The sequence below is a fragment of the Callionymus lyra genome, chromosome 1 (assembly GCF_982586985.1).
Source record: "Callionymus lyra chromosome 1, fCalLyr1.hap1.1, whole genome shotgun sequence".
In the NCBI taxonomy this organism is placed as follows: domain Eukaryota; kingdom Metazoa; phylum Chordata; class Actinopteri; order Syngnathiformes; family Callionymidae; genus Callionymus; species Callionymus lyra.
In genome coordinates this window covers 30,203,659-30,221,642 of record NC_141818.1, presented here as the reverse complement: position 1 = coordinate 30,221,642, position 17,984 = coordinate 30,203,659, and the positions used below count along the sequence as shown (strand labels likewise).

The following is a 17,984-nucleotide window of genomic DNA, read 5'->3' as shown; positions in this document are numbered from 1 at the left end:
TAAAATAAAAAAATGTTTCACTAGAAATGTCGCTTTAATCAGACAATGCTTTTCATCTAAGGAATGTCGCTTCAATCAATAACGTTTTCAGTGTATTAACAACTTTTTTTTTAACCAAAGAAAAATGTTTTCAATACAAAAAAAGCCTTTGAAATCTATAGAATCTGTAGAAGTAAATGTGCAGACATGTGTCTAGTTCAAAACTGCAGAAAACTGACCAGAAAATGTTCACTTCAACTGAGAATCTCTAAATTTAGGTAAATGATGTCACAGCACGATCTGGAGCTTATTATTCATGTGTTTGTGTCGTTTAGACTATTGTAACAGTTTATTTTCGTGTCTAAAAAAGAAGGAGATGTCTCGCCTGAAGTTGATACAAAACTCTGCAGACAGAAATCTGACCTGCTCTAGTAGAAGAACTCACATTTCCCCGATTCTTAAAACTCTTCACTAGCTGACAGTTTCTTTCAGGATCAACTTTAAAATGATGGTTCTTACTGACTCCTTCAAGAAAAATCTCAAGACATTTTAATTTGTGCAGGCTTTTCCTTGATTCTCTGAGACTTGTGTGTTTGTCTTATGTGTCTTGACCCTTCAAGCATATATTTTATTGGGCATTGTTTTGATTGTTTAAGCGCTCTGTGACCCTGGTCTAGAAAACCGCTCTACAAATATAAATTACTTACTTACATGAGGCTTTGATTTTGACGTTGTTACATCATGAAAACAACATTTTAATTCTTCATTAAAATAAGTTTTACACGTTGAATTTTACGCTTAATTTATTTGCGCATTTTAAACAAATAGACAAGGAAAAATAACGTTGAGTAAAATGCGTTTGTTTCAGTCAAATTTAGTGTCAGACATTCTTTTTCAAAGTGTTTAGGCACAGATTTACTTCCATACTTATTTCTCCTTGCCTCCTAGACGTTAACGAAATTGTTATTTTTTATATATATATATATAATAATAACATACTTTTGTACATAGAATATTTTTACATTGAATTTTCAAAGTCCGATCGTGATGGTCTGAACATTGTCTGAAATGTAAAAGTCTGTGGGTACGTTCCATGTCAACCATACAGATATTTTACCTTTTTTTTTTACGGATTTTTATTTTATTTTTATTGAATAACAAATAAACAAACCTTTTATCACAGGAACACTGATAATGAAAATGTGTTACGTTTGCTGATTAATTATTATTATTATTTAATGAAATGCTGGTTAATGGTCATTACATCTATTTTGGAAATTTCAAGTTGCAGATATTATTTGCTGTAGTTTCTTTATAACATTAAAGTATTGTGTACCCGTTGATTTCCGCAAATTCTCAATACTAAACCGGGAAAATATAGTCAAAAGTAATGTCGTCTAGTTTGCTTTAACAACCACTAGATGGCAGTATCTTCGCGCGTTCATCTCCATACTAAAGACGTTTTAAGCGATTAAACCCTAATACATAACAACAATAACGGCAATCAGTTCATAAATATATTTAGGAATCAACTCCACACATTTTACGTCATTTTTTAACGGTATTTTTATACATTTACGTGCAGCACGTGACCCGACTATTCCCTCCCTCTAGTGACGTCATACCAGGAAGCACACTTTGTTTAGGTTTGTTTATTTTTCTGTGTCCAAGTTCTTTAAACGTCAACATGTCTGCTGCGGAAGACTTGCTCGTGCAGTGGCAGAGGTCAGTCTTTGGGCATTAAAATGAATTCATGATCATTTTATTCACGTTGAAATAGAGGATTTATATTTATAACAAGCTAGCCCATAGCTTCATAATAATGTTATGTCTTGTATATTTATTGACATGTTATTTTCATTATGAATTATTAAGCAGTTACTGTCATATTTATAGCGTATTTCTTAAAAAAAACTGTTTCAAATACAAGGATGCATTCAAGGAGCCTCGTAATTTTCAAAGTCGATTCCAAGAATTCAATGTATTTTTTTTATTTATTTCTCTGTATGTCTTGTCGTTCTAACTGTCGGTGCTGTTTTTGCAGAGAGCAGGAGCGATTGCGTAAACTGGTGGTGGACCAGGACACTGAGGCTTGGCAGAGGAACCCAGACTTCAGTGGTCTGCAGAGGGTTGGTGGGGTGGACCTCTCCTTCATCAAGGGGGACGATGAGAAGGCTTGTGCTCAGCTGGTGGTCCTCACGTTCCCAGATCTTGAGGTACGAGTCCCACATTTCAATCAGAAGAATGTATTTGGTGACCTACGTGCTCTTTTTCTCTCTCCAGCTCTTATACGAGGATAGTCGGATGGTGACGCTGACGGCTCCGTACATTGCGGGCTTCCTGGGATTCAGGGAAACTCCATTTCTTCAAGAGGCGCTGCAACGTCTGATGGACAAGGAACCCTCACTGGTGCCACAGGTCAGCTGCGGAACATTTTTCTTTTTCCTGACAATACCTTGAAAAAACCCTTTCCAATAATCCATGGTAGTACAATAATGTATCACCCTGTTTCTCCGGCAGGAAAACATGTCATTCCCAGTTTTGACCCTTAAGGGAGTTGTCAGATTTTTTTTATTTAAGTTCTGTTGGACCAAAGTGACTCGTTCAGTACCAGAGAAAGATGTTTTCAGGTTTCTTTTATTACTTTAAATTAATGTGTATATTCTTTTTATATCAATAGGTGGTGTTTGTGGATGGAAATGGTCTCTTTCACTACAGAGGTGAGAAAAACATCTAATGATTAACTGTAAACTTCAATTGAAAGTAATCGTAGAAAGAAGATATACAGTCTAAATAGGAGTACATATTTTGGAGTCGGTTTTTGTTAGACTTTCTTTCATGGTTGCGTCATTATTTTACTCATCAGTATGTGTTTGTACAAAAAAAATATTTTCATTGAAATATATAAATATTTCAATGAAAATATATTTTTATTAAAATGCCAATTAGAAAATGTGCTTTAAAACAATGAAAACAACGTTTTTCTGTTGACCATAACTGTGATTGGTCAAATATCAAGGTTTGTCACTGCACGTCATAATTCCCAGAAGTCTCCACCTCCAAGGGACTCGTTGTATAAACAAAGTGGGACAGCTGGCTGGATGAGGAGTGAAGCCATTATTACGTTATAATGGACTCCACTCTCGTAACCTCTCGTTCGCCAAGATTTCAGACGGGGGAAAACTTTATAAAGTAATAAGTTCAAAACATGGTCATGATGAGAGAGACTTCAACATTTGAAACATGAGAGTCAGGAAAGTTTGGTTTTCACACGAGTTGACCTTTAAGTGCAGACAGTTTGCGCTGGTAGTCGTGTTTTGCTGATCGTGACTCTCTGTGTCCTGCAGAGTTTGGACTGGCGTGTCACCTGGGAGTTCTGTCTGGACTGCCATGCGTTGGTGTTGCCAAGAACCTGCTTCACGTGCAAGGAGTCAACAAGTCTGAGGAGCACCACTCACAGGTCAGCTTGGACTAATGGTCCTTAATATCTGCTATTGTGTTCAACTGGGTTGTCGACATCTACACGTGCAAACGGTTTCACGGGTAACGAATCAAAACACTGCTGCGCCGCAATGAGTGTGTGTTTTGGTAATGTGATGTGGGACTCAGCAGTTGACAATGTCATGAATGTATTGACGATTAGTAGGACACTTGTATTCATACATTAGTGTTTAATCTACTTATACAGGGTTCTAAATTCATACATTACAAAAAAGTAGTATTACTCTGTGAGGTGTATTGCTACAAAGCCTAGCGGGTATTACTATGGACCCTCACGAAATAATACTGCTTTGAATAGAGGAGTAATACTAGTCATTTACACAGTTATTATACGGTGAATCACGGCGTAATACTACAGTGACTCACTGGGTAATACTGCAGGGACGCACAGAATAATACTCCAGTGACTCACTGAGTAATACTGCAGTGACCACAGAGTAATACTACAGTGACTCACTGGGTAATACTGCAGGGACGCACAGAATAATACTCCAGTGACTCACTGAGTAATACTGCAGTGAGCACAGAGTAATACTACAGTGACTCATTGATTAATACTACAGTGACTCAGAGTAATACTACAGTGACTCACTGAGTAAAACTGCAGCTACTCACTGAGTAATACTACAGTGACTCACTGAGTAAGATTACAGTGATGCACAGAGTAATACTACAGTGACTCAGAGTAATACTACAATGACTCACTGAATTACTGCTACAGTGACTCACTGAGTAATTGTACAGTGACGCACAGAGTAATACTCCAGTGACTCACAAAGTAATACTACAATGTGGCACAAAGTAATAGTAAAGTGAATCACGACATAATACTGCAGTGACTCATTAAGTAATACTACAGTAAATCACTAAATATCTACTACAGTGAATCACAGAGTAATACTACAGTGACACACGGAATAATACTACAGTGACTCATGGCGTAATACTACAGTGACGCACAGAGTAATACTACAGCGAATCACGGCGTAATACTACAGTGACTCATTAATTAGTACTACAGTGAATCTCTGAGTAACTACTACATTGAAGCAGGGAATAATACTAAGTAATACTGCAGTGACTTGTGGTGCATAACTATGGAGCCTAACTATGGAGCCTTGTGAGTATTAATACTATTCAGTACCTATTTGAAGTGGATCGACAAGAATAATTGTTTTGTCTGATAACTACTGGAAGGGATTTGTTGTAATGGGATAAGGTGTTTCAGAAGTGGTTATAAAACGCAACTGCATGTAACCAGTTACGCAATGGTTACAAGCATTGATTAGAAGTGTAAGAAAAATTGTACCTTGACACTCTTAATCTTTGAGTGCATTCTGAAGTAGATAAATGTTAAAGATGTACATATTCATTAGTTACACACATGAAAACTAGAAGCAAAACATATCCAGAATGACCAATACCCTTATGAAGAACACATATGTAATAACTAACTCTTTTAGCACCATTTTCCTGGCAGGACAATGTACAAGTGATGGGCTGATGAGGCTTCTTGACACATCATTTTTAGAGCTCAGTAGAGGGCACTCATTACCTACCTCAAAGCCAGAGATTAAACAAAAAAAGAGTGCCATCTAGTGGACTCTTAAAATCGATGACTTCATAACGCCTCATCAGCCTATCACTAGTTCAATATCATAACTATTGATCTAAGAAGTATTTTAGTGACCAGCCGATCGCTATTATTCCACTTTCACCAGGGTTGCGCTTACATTTAATTTATCCCGTAACTAGGAATCCACATCGATAAACCAGGAATTCTGCGAGCTGTCTGTCCCGAGGACCGGTGTCGCTGGTTGAAATTCCTTTGAACACCTTGTTTATGTTGATGAATGTGTCAAGTTTTACTTTATGAGAGACACATCTGATCAGTGAAATACACAACAGGGCAGCTTAAGCTTCACCAACCTACACATATGTGGAAGATATGAGTGAATCTATAGTGTAAAGTTCCAGCATGTGCAGTTGAAAACCCATCGAAGCAGCGTCTCGCTTCTCAAAGCAAACTAATCAAAAAGCATGTTTTGATATGTTTACTTCTCAAGATGAACCAAAAAAGGACAAAAGTTCCAAAACTATTGGCACAGCCAGCATCTTATTTTGTATTTCTGCCCACCCAGCGTCTTGTTCACCCTGCACCTGATCTTCTGGAGTTTAGTTTTCAGGCCAGACTTCCTGCTGATCTGAAGCTCCTCGCCGTCCTGCAGCAGCAGCTTCAGACCCGACTCCTCCAGCTTGTCGATCGGATTATCTTCCTTCTCCTGCGGCTCTCTTGCTCGACTCGCTGCTTTGATCTTCTGAATCTTCTCCTCCAAGTCCAGATACTCTTTGGAGGTTTCCAAGAAGGTTTTGGACTTGGTCTGGAGTTCCTCCTTAAGATCGCTCACCTTCGATTGGAGGAGCTTGATCTCCTCCAAGTTCTTCTCCCGCTGCTCCTCAAAGTCATGCTGCGACTTCAGCACCAGGTTCTCCAGCTGGTCCTGGAGCTCCTTGATCGTCTTCTCGGAACGCGGGTTAGAGCAGAGCTGGAAGTCTTGCACGTCCCTCAGCCTTATCTTCACGAAATGTAACTCCTGGATTTCTTCTTCAAGCGTGCGTTCTGTGTGAAGCTGCCAGATCCGACAGAGCCGCAGCACGGCTTTGAGAGCGGCTTTCTCTGTGATCAGCTCAGAGATGGGTTTGTCCTTGATGATGGTTGGATTCATTCTGAACCGTTGCAGGTCTTCCCAACAGATGAGGTGTAGTCCAGCACACATCCACGCCACTCTTTGTGTAAGACTCGGCTGCGTTCTTCGCTGTCATTTGCTCTTCTTTTATATCTTGTTGGTTAGTGGTCGGTAATGACGCGCCCGCACTTCAAAGGCATCCTTTGATTTAGTCAAACTCAGTAAGAAGCTACTTTAATGGCTGTTATGTCTATCAAGCAACTTTATTCTTCTTCTCTGAAGCCAAACTTGTGTTTTCTACACTTGTTTTTTCAAGATGTTTTTAAATCCAATCACAAATCTGTACAAATATATTCATCTTCTCGCAAATTAATTAGATTCAACTCTTATTCTTCCAATCAATGAGAAACCACAAACAACAATAATAAAATAAAGCAAAGCAAAACAACCAGTGTTTTTTTTCTCCATTATCTGCCTTCATCCTGTGAAATATTAATTAATCCAGGGATCCTTTAGAACCTTGTCGCCCGGACTCCCCTTGCAAATATGAATAAAATAATTCTGAACTCTCTCCATCTTTGAGAGCGTGTTGATGATTGTTTTGTGTTACAAATGAAGTGCCATCAGACAACATCATCTTCATATCTCATCTCCCTTATCTCTCCTTAACGTAATTTTTGGAAACTATTTTGGAAGGAGGTTGTAATCAATGCGTTTGTGTCGTTTGGACTATTGTAACAGTTTATTTTGGTGTCCAAACAAGAAGGAACTGTCTCGACGGCAGTTGATTCGAAACTGCAGCCGAGAATTCTGACCGGCTCTAGTAGGAGAACTCACATTTCTCTGATCCTTAAAACTATTCATTGGCATAGTTGGTATCACAGTGTTTATGTGCTGACACTAAAAACGTGTGTAGTTGTGTACTTTCACTAAAAATTCTTGCTTGGGGAAAAGTACAGATTGGTCTGTTTCCATTGACTTGACCTTGAAAGGAAGGATAATTAGATTGCCTTATCTTTGCATTGTGATCCTATTATTTCCACCACTGGCTGTTTGTTGGATTCTTTTTCTGAGATTGTGTTCGACGTGTTCTGACTTTGATTCCTCAGATTGCCGCTCTGCTGAGAGGAGGAGACAGCTTTCCACTCGTCGCCGCCTCGGGCAAAGTTCTAGGAAAGGTACGACAATTTGTGTGACAAGTCGAGTGCCAAACATATAAAAGCATGTTTTCTTTTTTTTGTGGGGTGCTCTGTAGGCGCTGCGTAGTTCAGAGAGCAGCACAAAACCTGTGTACGTATCTGTTGGACACAAGATCAGTCTGGATACAGCTGTACGACTGACACACGCCTGCTGCCGCTATCGTGTCCCAGAGCCAATCAGAAAGGTATGTAAACACACGAACACATGCGCACAACCATAACCATAAACACAAACATATACTCACAACCACAAACACACGTCTACACACAAACACCTGCACACAACCATAAACAAACACAAACAATTTAAGACATACATACACACAAATGCATATATACACACACACATACAGTACACACAAATACGTAAGCATATACTCACACACAGCAACACACATACACCCAAATATAAACATACATATATTTACACCACAACTACACAAATATGCACCTTATACAGACACAAACATACTGTACATAAAAACACATAAAGGTACACACACAATTTTTACACATACGCAAAATATCTACACACACACAGGAAAGCACACGTATACACAAACATATATTCACATACATGCATACACACATACACGCAACCATAAGCACACGCAAACAACTGTAAAGACATACACACACACAGTACACACAAATACGCAAGCATATGCTCACACCCAGCAACACACAAACACCCCAAAAAAATATATATATTTCCACAACACCTGCACAAACCTGTACATTACACTCCCACACAAAATATTTACACACACACTCACACAGGCACACACACTGTCAGGTTAGGAATCTGACTGAAAGCTGTGAACTTAAAGAATTGGTTTAAAGTCACAACAATACAGAACATAAATATGTATATACAGTATATACTGTATGTTTATACATTTATAGTTTTATCCAAATTGAAATACTTTTACATGTCTTTGTTTTCACATGTATTTGTACATATTGTTAAACAAAAAACTGTACATGATACACTGTTATGATCAGTCAGAGTGTATCACGTGGCCCTATATAAACATTCAGTGCTGCTAAGATGTTTGTTGAAGCATAAAATATAATTACAAATAATAATTACTTACTTACCTTCATGGTGTAATGCCTCTATTTCCCCACATTAGGTCAAACTTTTTTTTAGATATTCACAACAAAAGAAACAACTTTAAAGTGTCACAAATTGTAATCTTGTTTTTCGAATAAATCAATGACGAAAAATGTTCCATAAAAGTCGAATTCAATTTGCTTAACGAAAAAAAAGGGTCGACTGCCGAAGAGTTTGTGTGCGATCCCTCCTCTGGCCACTAGATGGTGCTGTGTCCCTACGCTCATCATCCGTTCTGTGGCTGTATCTACATGAACGACGTTGACAAGTATCAGACCAGTTCTTGATGCTCCCTAGATCCTCCTCCCTTATGTGTTCCAACAGACCTTCACCATATCTTTGAACAAACAAAACAAATAATGAAACAAGTAGACGATAAGCAGGCGAATAAAAATCATTCAGATGGAAAACAAGAGCAGTATTGTTGAGGTGTAGAGTGAGTCCAAGATCGATGTCTACTGTTCAGTGGATGCTGAGATGAGCAGCAGCTACCTACGCGTCTTAGCTAACACTGACGCTGCCATGGTAACCGGCATTATTCCTACAGTGGGAAGAGCTCCTGTAGTGGGTAGCACGTTCCTAGTTGAAGTAGTGTGTTTGTTCCACCGAAGAAGCTTTTAAATCCATACAAATATTGATCTGCTATATTTTCAAGACTATGTTATGGATCGCTTTTCTATTCTTGTTGAGCTTTTTTAAATATACTTTATTCATTCATCTGATGGCTCTTCTTCATGAAGACTATTCACTTCACTGATTCGAGTATTGATGTCTCACTTCCCTCTGGATCCCGTCCTAATGGCAGATCAACTCAATACTCACATGTATTAGTGGTTAAAGGTGAAGTTCTTAAAGTGATAGTTCACCCACTTTTCCTTATTTTGTACTCAGTAAGGGTTGGGATTAGGGCTGCACGATATTGGAAATATGTGCGATATTCGATGTTGGTGTGTTGAAGTGCCATATCGATATTAATGCGATATTTTTTTCTTTTACCTAAAAATGTAGCTGCTAGCATCGGTTTCCAGCGGAACTGAGCGACATCAGAGAGGAGCCGCCTGCGCGTCGCGATATCACCAAATCAATAATAAATCCCACCTCCTTGTACACGCACACATAACAGATTATAAATGATGCTAACAATTTAGCTCATTAGCATACGGACAGGTTTACACTTGTTTGGAAGTTCCATGATCTTATAAGAACGCTGAATACAACGAGATGGAAAGTAGCGCTCATAAGTTAGTCTTACTTCCGTGTATATAGCCTAGCAAGCTGCGCCGCACAGCTTACAGAAAGATCGAGACGTAAACAACAACGAGACATAGAAGTAAAAATTGACAACTTTACAGAACGTGACACGGATTGGTCAAAGTGCGCATTAAAGAAATGCTTGATTTATACAATAAAACATTATAAATTATCCCACATGTTTTCAATATGCATATCTCACGTGCCAATATCGTGATATCGATATTTTTTCGATATATTGTGCAGCCTTAGTTAGGGATTATTATCAGAGTAATCTGTTGCTTTTTGGATAAAGAAATGTTGTTTGTATGACGGTCACCAACGGTGCTCATTTTCTTCCTCATCGTCCAAAAGGACTTACCTGGAAACGATTTCTTCTAAAATATTCTCTTCTTCGGGCGTCAATACAAGATGGAGGTCACAGACGAGCATTATACAGGTTTCTGAATGTCTACGAGTCTTTTTGGACGAAGAAAAAAGATTTCTCTATGGACAAATTTATGTTTTAAAATCTTTTTAAACAGGATCAAATTGGGCCACGTTTGTCAAAGACAGACGTGAAAGAAACTTTTTTTTTGATTGTGTGACACTTAAAAACATCTCTACTTATTGATATTCTCTGGTTTAATACTGCATTTCAGGAGACCATGGGCCAAGTATTGATTGATTATTTTTTTCTTCTTCATAATTTTTAAGATAAAAAAAATGCAACCAATTAAATAGCCGAAGTGAGTCAAGATGGATGTCCTTCCTCTCCTCTCTTCACGTGGCTCTTTCTGTCTAGAATCTTCTAAAACTGTTCTCACCTCATCATGACTGGAATAAACTCCTCCAGCAGCACTCGTGCGCTTGTCAGAACTGAAAGGCTGTGGAGATGAAAGAGAGGGATGACATCATGGTCAGAATCTGCAGTGAAGCTGGAGTGTGAATGCACTGCAGCAGAATCATGTGTATCACACACACACACACACACACACAAGCCCACACGCTCACTCACATGCACACACTCGTGTCTCATCTCATTTTTTTTGTTGTCTCTCACCAATAGAATCTCACACACTGTGTTAAAAACACTCTTCCCTTGACAAAAGTCACAGGTACTAGTTTCACCTGACGGCACCTTTTTTTTTATTCATCCGGTCCACAATCACCCACCTGAGGTGTAGTCACGACTATCAGCTACTGAAGCTTCACGGAGCATAATTTTCAGAGCTCAGTAGGTGGCGCTCTTGGCTTAGAAATGTTGAGGTTTCATTTAAAAACAGTTGCTGAAAGCTCAAGATATGCAACAAATACTACGGCTGTGTGTTGGCAAGAATCTGGCGATACCTATCACGATACAGTGGTAAGGATATAATAATACTGTAGTAACGAGGATTTGTTCGTAGTATTGTCGAGTACTTGACTCTGGTGTTGCAGAATTGAAAGATCACATGACTTTTTACAGAGTCGTAACTGCTTTCATTTGTTTCGAAACCAAAATAAGTGCAAACATCAGCATTTAATGTTAGTGGAGTCGATTGTATCCTCTCGCCCTCAGTCATCTCTGGGATCTCATCGTAACTTTCACTGTGTAAGACATAATGACTGCTGCCATCTGGTGGCCGGATGTTTAATTGCGACACAAAAATTAACACAGTGTAAATATTAACCTTTTTTTTTTTTTTTACTTGAATCCAGAAAAAATAACTATGGCAACACATAAAATATGATTTGAAAGCCAAAAATGGAAAAATTTAATTTCAAATATTGATACAGTATCATGGAAAAAGATCTTTCGATATCAATGTTTTCCAACACCCTAATATTTACCTGCCTTTTCATCATGTAATGGTCTTTTATTTTCTTAATTTTTACCTATACACTGACTTGAAAGTCTTCGTATATTCTGTGTCTGGCGTCCTGCCCCCCCCCCCCCCCCGACCATTGTAAGCGAGTAAGTGGTAGAAAATGACAAAATGTGGCTTCATAAAATCCTTTCATTTCCTTCCCCAAATGCTTACTGGCAAGAATCCTCTTCCACTATGGGTTCAGCCATGCCCTTCTCTACACGCGCTTGTTTCCAAGCATACTACCTTTAATGGGAAGTCGTCTGCTGCTAATGGGACTCTAAGGAACAACAACCACTTATTTTCTAGAGCCCTCCTCTCCTCTCTTGAGTGGTTTGCATGACTGGAAGTCACTAATTGTGATCTGGTCGTGTCGAGAGTTGTCTCAGTGCTCCGGCGGGCCGTAAATCCAGCCCACTCCGAGAGCACTCTGACTAGAAAAGGGAAACGTGGTGCGAAAGGGATCTTCGGTCATATCATGTAGCGGCTCTCGGCTGGAATCATCTTGAGTTTCCATACGTCCTCTCAATGCAACACCAAGGCGTGTGGAGGCCGGGCAGCTGTAGCAGCAGATTGCAGAAGCAGATGGAATTTTAATGGGGATCGCTCGGCAAAGCGGCCGGAGTAAGTGTGTAGTGCTGGAGATGAAGGAGATCATTCTGTGTTTGGGAAAAGCCAACGTAATGAGAAAAGCATAAACTTTATTTTTGGTTTCGGAGACATGCTGAAGAATATGAAGCGCTTTATTTGTTGAGGATGAACTTGATGCAAGGGTTTGTTGTGCGACACAGCAGGGTCTAACAAACTGTTGTCGTTTCTTCGGCGCGTGTGTTTGTGTTCCCCGTTGTCACCAGAACTCTATGTCACATGCTTTTGATGACTCTTCCGCATCCTCCCACGACGCCGTACTGTTCGCCTCGCTCTTCCATTCATCTATCCTCCTTCACCACCCCACGTTGTGCCATCTCAACTTTCTGAATTATTTAGAGCCGCGGGAGTGAGTATATTTTCGGTTGTCACCTCTGCAGTGACACAAACAAAAAAACTTCAGTAGCAAACACACAGAACTTCATGCACACTGCATGGTTTGATGAAAATCCAGCATCATAGGTTAATTCTGGCTTCTGGTCCACGCCGTCCTTCTCCTTGGCCCCTTGCATTCATTCATCTCTCTTTCATCTTCGTGAAGGAAAAGGGGATAATAAAGGAAGCTTTTGATCCTTCAATCAGAATGTGACGTTTGCAGTGTCCATGGTCTCTGCCTGATACGGAATCTGCTTTCTTTTTTGAAGTGGCATTACAAGAAACCTTTTTTTGCTAGAAAGGCTTCGTTAATTGGATCAGGCAGTGTTTGAATAGGTTATATAGCAAAGACGCGATAGATAGCGATCACACTGAACTATGTACTATGTACTATGTATGTACATGCATATGTAAAGTATGTACTATATACAAGTGTTGGGTAATCATTACTAGTTAGTACTAATTAACTTTTATTGTTAAGTGTGAGTAAGAGTGTACGGATCAGTGTAAGTTGAAATGCTGTGATTTATCAATTTAGACAAAAGACAAGAACAATAAATTAAATAAACCAAAATGAATTAGGGTTGCACTGATCATCATTTTTGTGGCCAATACAGATTTTTTTCTCCACAGGCCAATACTCCAATTTATTCCTCCCCTAAGAACTTAAACACGCTCACATTTTCTTAATTTTCCCATCGATCACACACACCTATTCAATAAAAACCACAACTGTATTAAAAACACAACAACATTTAAATGAAAATAACAAACAGTACAGAACACAAAGTGCTAAATAAATTAAATACAAGTTCAGATAACAGTGAACTCATTTAACAATCTCAACCAAAATCAAAATTTTGTCCCATTTGCTGTGTGTTCATTTTTTATTGAAGTGATACGGTTATAGTGTTTCACATTTTGTGAAAACTAATGTAGTTACTGTAACACATTCCTTAAAAACATGTTACTCTTAACACTGCTAATAATGTACTTACTGTAACACGTTCCTTAAAACATGTTACTCTCAAAACTGCTCGTAACATAGTTACTGTAACATGTTCCTTAATGACATGTAATGCCAAAACTGCTCATAACATAGTTACTGTAACATGTTCTTTAATAACATGTTACTCTCAACACTGCTAATAATTTAGTTACTGTAACACGTTATTTAATAACATGTTACTTAATAACATTACTTAATGTTATTTAATAACATGTTACTCTCAACACTGCTAATAATGTAGTAACTGTAACACGTTATTTAATAACATGTTACTTAATAACATTACTTAATGTTATTTAATAACATGTTACTCTCAACACTGCTAATAATGTAGTTACTGTAACATGTTATTTAATAACATGTTACTCCCAACACTGCTAATAATGTAGTTACTGCAACATGTTATTTAATAACATGTTACTTAATAACATTACTTAATGTTATTTAATAACATGTTACTCTCAACACTGCTAATAATGTTGTAACTGTAACACGTACCTTAACAACATGTTACTCCCAAAACTGCTCATAAAATAGTTACTGTAACATGTTCCTTAATGACATATTATGCCAAAACTGCTCATGACATAGTTACTGCAGCACATACCCTAATAACATGTTACTCCCAACACTGCTTGTAACGTAGTTACTGTAACATGTTCCTTAATTCCATGTTATACCAAAACTGCTCGTAACATAGTTACTGTAGCACATACCTTAACAATATGTTACTCCCAACACTATTTGTAATGTAGTAACTATAACATGTTCTTTAATGACATGTTATACCAAAACTGCTTGTAAGGTAGTTATTGTTACACCTACCTTAACAACATCTTACTTCCAACACTGCTAGTAATGTAGTTACTGTAAGATGTTTCATAATAACATGTTACTCCCAACACTGCTAGAAATGTAGTTACTGTAAGATGTTTCTTAGTAACGTGTTACTCCAAACGCTGATCGTAACGTACTTACTGTAACCGGTTTCCTTAACAACATGTTACTCCCAACACAGCTTGTGGTGTTGTTACTGTAACACGTTCCTTAACGTGCTACAGCGCACTGGAAACATGCAACAATCAGTGTGGCCACAACATATGTGAGGATCAACAGTTCCGCTGGTGTCAGCTGGACCCATTCTGAACGTGAAGAGAGGACGTGACTCAGTCAAAGTGGAGCAAGTGGTCCAAATGTTAATATATGTCTCTCTGACATTTTGCTGCTGGACCGTGGACCTCCACTGGGACGAAGGGCTTCTGGTGTGCCGCTATTGAGCAGCCGTGGGTTTATTGGGAAAGAGACGGCTGTTGAGAGATTCTACAATCTGGGAAGAAAAAGGAGTGTGAAGTAGCATTAATAATGACGGTGATGAAATGGATTTGGCTCAGGAGAAAGTCAACGAGTGAGAGGAAGTGGGAGGGGAGTGGGATTATGAAAATGATTTGGATAAAAGAGAGGAGAAACAGTAAAGGGCAGGAGGGAGCAGACTGGAGTTGCTGCAGGGCTTTTTAGAGGCTTTGTGGGCTGAAGTTTAGAGTTCCGCCCCGGGCCACTGGACTGAAGTGAGGCCACAGTAACCTCAGCATGCTTTGTGTGTGGCCCGCTTACTTTAAAACCCAACAGAATTTGGATGCATTATTACTGTTTTAAATAGGAAAAATGAACGTTTTTTAATCAAATGAAAACATAAAGAAATTGCGGCCCGCCTGTTTGGCTCAAAATCCAAGTAGATCCATGTTCATGTTGTAATTGTGACCAATAAAATCCTATGTTAAAAATATAATCCACTGTGTATTAATTAAAAAAAAGACAAAAAAGAGATTCTTAAAACAATATCAGACTCATACTTTTTTTAATATACTTTAGTTTGGCCTGCAACTTCAACTTCTAAAAGAGTTTCGCCCCTTGTATGGTTGAGTGTGACACGCCTAAAGAATACAAAGATATTTCATTTTGACGTACTTGTCTCCTTTTCACTGCAAATGTGACTGAAGAGAGATGAAAAAATACTGCACAAATTTCGACAGGGAAAAGATGAAAACAAATAAAAAAGATTTTATTTTGCTTTTGAATTATGTCTTTAATAAGACTTACACAGCAAGTTCAAATTGAATCCACATTACAATTAATACATTTAAAACACAGTCCAGGCCCAATGTTTCTTTCATCATGCACATCATTTTTTTTTTTTCAAAAATGAGCACCTGTTTGTGTCATTCCTGATGATGAATCCCCTTCATTATTCCCACTGTGGATACAACCTGTTGTTCTCGACAGAATGGCTGATTCTTGTATATGTCCGACCTCTAAAGGAAATCCTCATTTACTGCTAAGAAAACAGCTTGCGGCTGTTATTTTTAATTCTCCTGCAACATTGAAAGCGGCTGGTTTGTAGCTCCATGTAAATCAAGCGGTGCCTGCAGCACCTCTACTATAGGGTCCTGTGAAATATTAATGATGTGCTATATGTTGGAATTAAGCTGTAATTGTGGCATGTAAATGTAGAAAACACTGCTTCCTCTTCAAATTAAAGAAAACATCTGTCAGGAAATTAAAATTATACATGGCTCAATCTTTTGTTATTATTGTTATTATTTATTTATTTTTATATATTATAAATATATTTTTACTTATTAATAACAACCTTTATGTTTGAAAACCAGACGATCATGTCAGTTGATGATAGTCCCTATTTTTCCTTTTTGTTTTATTACATAACAAAGTTATGGATACCTTTAGGGGTGTGTAGAATTTTTCAGACCACATGACAAAGTCGTGCCTGCTTTCATTTGTTTTGAAACCAAATTATGTCCAAACATCATCTTTTAAATCTGCTGGAGTTGACTGTATCCTCTCGTGCCCAGTCATCGCCAGGATCTCACAGTATATCATTGTTCCTGTAGCTGCAGACAACGTAAGGATTGCTGCCATCTAGCGGCCACAACTTTAGCTGAAATAAAAAGGAACAAACTCTGCAAATACTTGCATGTTACCTGTAAATAAAAAATGGGATACGTTTTTTTTTAAAACCAACTTTATCGAAATATAAACCATAAAAAACTATGGTAAAATAAAACAGATAACATTTCCCAATTAAGTTTTCTTTCACAAATATTGCAATATATCGCTTTATCAATACATTCCAACACCATAGTAACCATAGCCTTACTATGCATGTATTCAGAGTAATCATGACACATCGGATTTACTGCAGCTCTTTGTGCCGTGGCTGTGATTGGACTTTATAACTTGAAACAAGCTTTTCTCAATCAACGCTTTCATAAAAGATGGTCTTGTGAGTTGCATCATCCGTGATGGAACTTCATCAGTTGACACAACGGACCTCCTACTTGGGACTTCCTCCTGGACCTCGAGTGCTGACATCAAGCGGGAAACACTCATGAATGATGCAGACTTGACATCCCACTGACCAACATTAACATTCTAGTGGGACGACTGTCACCCCGCCTCACTCTTACGGACATACATTATCCTGAATAATTGATGATTATATACTTGTCTATCTCTTTCACATCTGTTTTCTTGTTGTTGTTTGGTCAATGACTCCATTTAAGGTTGCGTTCATCTGGGTTTTAAACACTGTGACATGGTAATGTCATTTAATGGTACTTAAAATTAAATGAAAAGATAAATGATGTACTGTATATATCAAAAGCATATGTTGATAAACTCAGGTTTATAGTCACAAAAAGAGATTTGAAAAGAAAGCATGAAGATTGTGCTGGACTTGTATTGGGGCTTATATGGTTGAAATATCCTATTCATCCTTGTCTTTTGTTGCCGACAAAAATCAAAATCGTATCAAGATCTATCAGGATCATACATGTCAATAATTAGATGTGCAAAGTAATATAATCCTTTGTTGGCGTCGATCAAGGGTTTGTACTATTTTGATACTTACTATGAAAGCGACAAAGCAAAACACGCTTGTGTCGCCTGATGTTGACGTCCTTGACATATTTGCAACAAAGTTATAGTTTAACCCTTGTGTTTTCTCAAGGTCAAGGTCTCCCTCCGTGTTTGATGGATCTATTGACTCCTTCACGAAACATCTGAAGACACTTTTATTCGTCCAGGATTTTCCTTGATTCTCTGAGACTCAATGGTGGCTTGATCTTTTAAGTTTATATTTTATTGAGTATTGTTATGATTGTTTAAGTGCTTTGTGACCCTGGTCTAAAAAAGTGCTCTACTAATATTACTTACTTACTTTGGACAGATTCCAAAAAAATGTTAGTTCATATATTTTGTACACTGTTTAATACATAATAAATAAGGATGATAGCTATACTTGTTGGTAAGTAAATATCCACCTGAAATAACTCCCCTTCTCTCCTATTTCTTTAAAGTAGTTTTTGTCTATTT

General features: G+C 38.1%; 1 protein-coding gene across 3 annotated transcripts in view; it reads left to right on the top strand.

Moving 5' to 3' along the window:
* Positions 1–1,621: 1,621 nt before the first annotated feature.
* The window catches only part of LOC148088883 (endonuclease V-like), a 54,163-nt gene continuing 37,800 nt past the window's right edge, over positions 1,622–17,984 (top strand). For all 3 annotated transcript variants that reach the window (XM_087800878.1, XM_087800871.1, XM_087800887.1), the window contains exons 1-7: positions 1,622–1,704; positions 2,024–2,195; positions 2,263–2,397; positions 2,660–2,699; positions 3,327–3,439; positions 7,277–7,345; positions 7,423–7,551. In XM_087800878.1, coding sequence (XP_087657004.1) covers positions 1,667–1,704; positions 2,024–2,195; positions 2,263–2,397; positions 2,660–2,699; positions 3,327–3,439; positions 7,277–7,345; positions 7,423–7,551 — 696 coding nt within the window. In that variant the 5' untranslated portion in view covers positions 1,622–1,666. The remainder of the gene's footprint in view (positions 1,705–2,023; positions 2,196–2,262; positions 2,398–2,659; positions 2,700–3,326; positions 3,440–7,276; positions 7,346–7,422; positions 7,552–17,984) is intronic.